Source organism: Nestor notabilis, unplaced genomic scaffold (genome assembly GCF_000696875.1).
Source record: "Nestor notabilis isolate BGI_N333 unplaced genomic scaffold, ASM69687v1 scaffold9708, whole genome shotgun sequence".
NCBI classification, from domain to species: Eukaryota; Metazoa; Chordata; class Aves; order Psittaciformes; family Psittacidae; genus Nestor; species Nestor notabilis.
The window spans coordinates 2,792-7,456 of record NW_009941477.1 but is presented as its reverse complement, the minus strand read 5'-3'; the positions used below and the strand labels follow the sequence as shown (position 1 = coordinate 7,456).

General features: G+C 39.6%; 1 protein-coding gene across 1 annotated transcript in view; it reads right to left on the bottom strand.

Annotated features, from left to right (window-relative positions):
• The window catches only part of LRRC16A (leucine rich repeat containing 16A), a gene marked incomplete at both ends in the record, with an annotated part of 66,126 nt that extends 61,734 nt beyond the window's left edge, over positions 1–4,392 (bottom strand). Inside the window, 4 exons of the mRNA XM_010020905.1 lie at positions 20–71; positions 425–522; positions 2,044–2,165; positions 4,333–4,392. Of these exons, the coding sequence (XP_010019207.1) occupies positions 20–71; positions 425–522; positions 2,044–2,165; positions 4,333–4,392 (332 nt within the window). The remainder of the gene's footprint in view (positions 1–19; positions 72–424; positions 523–2,043; positions 2,166–4,332) is intronic.
• Between the last annotated feature and the right edge of the window lie 273 nt (positions 4,393–4,665).

Here is a 4,665-nt window from a genome sequence, read left to right as displayed (position 1 = left end):
CCCCTGTCCCCCCTCTTTGAGGGGAAATCCAAGCCAATCACAAACGCAGGCATACATCTGGGAAAAGCCCCCTAAAAACAACCCAAGAGAGCAGTTAACAGAGTAGTAACAGCAGCAAACAAACATCTAAAAGGATACTTCAATACTTATTCTTAAAGACCCAGTCTTTCAAAACTCACTCTCTTTTTCTCTCAGAACAGTGTCTACTGTGCTGCTGAAAGAAACTGAGACTATCCTATCTTTGCCTGGTAGGTTGCAAGAAAGCTTAATATAGTGCCTTCATCTACCAATCAGAAGTCTGCCCCATACTAATTACACCTTAAAACTAATTACACCTTTACAAGCTTCTGCCAGAAATAGAATTAAACTTCCTGACATTGCAATTCCAGCCTTTTTATATTTGAGCCTTTAAATTCATACTCACCACAGGGTCCAAGTTCTGCCACTGTCTGACTGTCCCACAGGGCCTGGAGATTAGCCAGTCTTTCTGAAGGCTCCATAGTTACTTTCTTGAGAATCCTCCTAGATACAAAGGGAGGAGGGAGAAAAAAAGAAAACTCATTCATGACTTTGAAAGTATTTTTAAACTCGTAAATCTTGTTTACTTCAAGTACAATTTTAAATGAGTGTATAGGAAGAATTACCATCTTTAACAGAATTCAATTCTCTACCTAAAAGTCACACACATCGTGATGCAGTCCAACAGGAGTAACATTTATTTGTCTCTTCTTTCTTTCCAGTGGTTAACCCTGTGACTACTGGAGCAACTAACCCCCTTTTTATGACAGGATCACTCATGCTAAGGAGATTTGTGTCTCTCGTCTATCACAAGGATGCCCAAAATAGGGAAGAGACATGGTATTGTTGTTCTCAAGGAAGGCCAGAGAACACATGCATAGAGCTCAAGGCCTTCACAGACACCCAAACATGCAGAGCCTTGCAGCCCTCTTTGCTCTACTCTTTTTGCCTGTATTTCTCACATCATTACTGAGGTTTTATGGCAAACCTGCTCACAAATATTTACTTGAATGCATGGTTTTTGAAGGAAGAGCTCAATCTCCACTAAGGCAGTTAATAATACTGCCACAGAGGAACACTGGAAGTCAAAAAAAGAAACTGCCAGACAGAGTTTATGAACTTTATTTCCTACTCCACCTACAGGAAAGGTGAATGCACCCAAAAGAAAACATTTAAATTTAGTGTGACTATTCACATCTAATGTCTGTTACAAAAGTTGACTTATAAAAAACAATATGTCCAGGAAAACTCTGTTGCAGTCCATTTTCTTTCATACTGTTGCAAACTAGGAGCTGAAGAAAGTAATAGTAGAGCTGCGTGATCTGGTAGACAGTGATGAAGACAAAGCAAGGACAGACAGAAGAAAGAAAATGAAATGAAGAAAAACTACTGAAAATTGCTGCAAGATACAAAATTCAGAGGCACAGATACAAAAGAACACCAGAGGCAAGAGCACTGCAGAAAGAAGCAGAACAAAAAAACACTAGAAAAGGAGACGTATGATCCAAGGAGCCAGTTGAACCATGGAAAGTATATGACAAGACTGCCCAGGGCTCAGTTTTGAAGAACAAGGCTCCCAATCATGTGCATCATTTCACAAACAGTGAAAGTAAACAGAACTTTTCCCTCCTTTCCCAACTCAGATTTTACTTCTGGGGGATATAAAATAACCCACACAAAACCCAAAAGAAGTAAATGACAACAAAACCCCAGAACCTAAGCTATACCTGAGGTTGGAGAGACAATAAAGTAAAATGAAAACTCAAAACACCAAATACCTGCATCCTCTCCTCAAAACAAAGGCTCTTGTCACCCTACAGGCCACACATAGCCTACCAGTGCTCTGCACTGCCTCCTGGTTTTGCCATACACCTGGACAAAAGTTTAGTGCTCGCCTCAAGGTGTTTCTCATATCCTCAGTGCATTTCTGAGGTCAGGGTGGAGAGACCAGTGGACAAGAAGTGGTGGCTTGTCACTGCTGCTGCACAATCTGTTCCCACTAGAGGTGCCCTAGAAGACACTTACACTGGTGAGAGTCCAGGGAATATCTTCCTCAGGCAGGTCCCGATGTGCGCCAGCACCTCGTTCACATCCTCCGAGGACGCCATCTTCATGGAGATGCTGCATTTCTCAGTTTCCATAATCAACTGCAAATAAGAGGGCATGAAGGCAAGAACTGGGTATCATGTAATTCGTGTCCATTTAAAACCGAGAGCATTTTGAATGCCAGCTAAATGCCCTGTGTGCTGGTAGGAACCTGTTATTCTTTAAGATATGACACAGCAATGCTCCAGGTAAAGTTCCTGAAAGTTGTTCTTGAATGTACGAGACGCCCGTACTCAAACTTTGTTTTTTCCTAACAGTGCCCTGCTTCCCATGGGAATTAAATTTTCAAAGGACCTTGCCCTCAGCTGGCACTTGGAAAACCAAGAACTTTTCACATCATTGTCCTCTTTTGAAACACGTCCCAGAACACCAGAAGAAGCAAGCGCAGCCTGACAGGAAACTACTGAACAAGCAAGACCTGCTTTCTCCAGCAAAAAGTAAAAGTCTTTAATGGCTGTGATCCTCTGGAAAAGTACTAATGCTTTGATCTAAGCAGTTTAAGAAAATGTTACAGTAATATATTGCCTCAGTTCAGATGAAGAAGTAACTCAGCCAACGTAACTGTCCTGCTGTCTGGGGAATACGTGCTTCAGCGAAGGCAAAAATAAAGCCTTTGCAACTCATCTCCATTATATATGAAGTATTCAGAATTAAATCAGATTACAGTATGACTGACACATTGGACCTGCTGCATCACAGGAAGCAATGTAATGATTCTGTCTTCTCCAATGTGACTATTTAGCACAATCCAAGTCTTTTAGATATGGAGCTGTGCACTCACAGTAAGAAGCTAACATTAGGAATAAATAAGAAATATAGATAGACAGTACAAGAGGATACACAGTGTAATATGCTACAGAAGATTGGTTTTTATTGACACTGGTTCCCAGGATCATCACGAGGATAATCCTTGAAGCGGCTGCATTATCCCAAAAGCACACCAAGAATTTCACACCTTTTCCCACCAATTCAACTCCTTTCTGAACCTGTTGCCATCGCTCCTTGAAGATGAGTGGGCAAGTTACTACTCTTTTTCATTGTCACCAATATTAACACATTTTCCATTTGTTCCCTGTTCTTATAGCAGGAAGCTTTCCATGGCTTTCTGCAAAATGTCTAGTATAAGACTACATCCTTCAGGTATCATGGATATATCACACTATTTTCAGGAAAACTGCAGCAATATGATTTGCCCAGCAAACAATAGTCTAGGATTCTGCCTGCCTTCAGCTATAAGCTTACACATTTAGAACACAAGTAAATGTAAACATGTAAAACCTTAAAAAATGTTTTAGGAGAATGGTATGTAAGTGAGGCTGCTGAAAATCCCTTGTAAACCCTGCTATAACAGTGACTGCCTATGCCTCCAGGAATAATTAGCATTAGCTACCATAGCATTTCAGTACCTTAAAAAAAGCAAGCCACAGAAACATACACAGAATTTACTAAATGTCTTCCCATTAAAATAGTAAACACCCAGACTTTTTTTTTCTTCTCCAAAAGCGAGGCTAGAAAGATGACATGCCACACACAATGAGAGCTTTTCAGAGTTCGAAGAGAATGTCAGGCACTCCTATTTTTAAAAGGCTTTTAAAAAGCCAAATACACGTGAAACACATGAAGAATTTTGATACAATTGAACTGTCAAATATTGTCAACATGTTCATCTTATGAATTAAAAATGTGTTGAAGGCATTCTTCTTTTCAGCACCTTCTCTTTGACATTCACTTTTTTGGGCACACAACTTGCTGTCAGATATATTTTGTGTTGCATGCAGTAATGGCACCATGAGTAGTTGGAAGGAAACCGTTTCTGCCTGCAACGTAAGTAGTAGCTTCCGTAGCTTTTGGCTTCGCTGCAAAGGTATACGCCACAGAAGCCATTCAAGCTTGGGTGGTGATGATTGTGTACCAGCTGCCATTGTTTCCTCATCTCCAAGAAAAATATTCATTTATGAGACAAATGAAAACTGCCGCCATATTGAGAGAGAAAATAAAGTATTTCTTATCATCATCCCATCTGCACAACACATTCCTAAAATTGATTTTTTAAATCCTTACCGTTATTGTTAAAAACTTCAAAGCAGTATGAATTTAAGAATGCAAACATATCACTGGAGAGGGAGACCTGCATGTTAGAGCATTACCTCCTTCACTGGAACAGATTTATCAATGAGTGAACAAGTATCTTATCTAGAATACACTCACCTGACCTGGTTTACTGGAAGTTACTCCTTGGATTTCCAAGTAGCTGAAAGTTAGTTCTAACTGTAGTTAAAAAAGAAAATGCCACATTAGTGCAAACATCATACTATTTTGAAGGGCACTTACGCTTTTCAATGAGGTTAAGTAAGAATCCTTGAGCAAGGCTACTGCTACTTTATATCAATTTCTAGAACTGACACTATACATTTGTTAATATCTCATCACATTTTTCACTAAAAGAACATTTACATTTGCTTGTTACAAGTTCAAATGGTTATTAGAGGTTATAAGCATACAACCTTTTACTGCAAGCATTAAGCACATGAGCTTCTAATA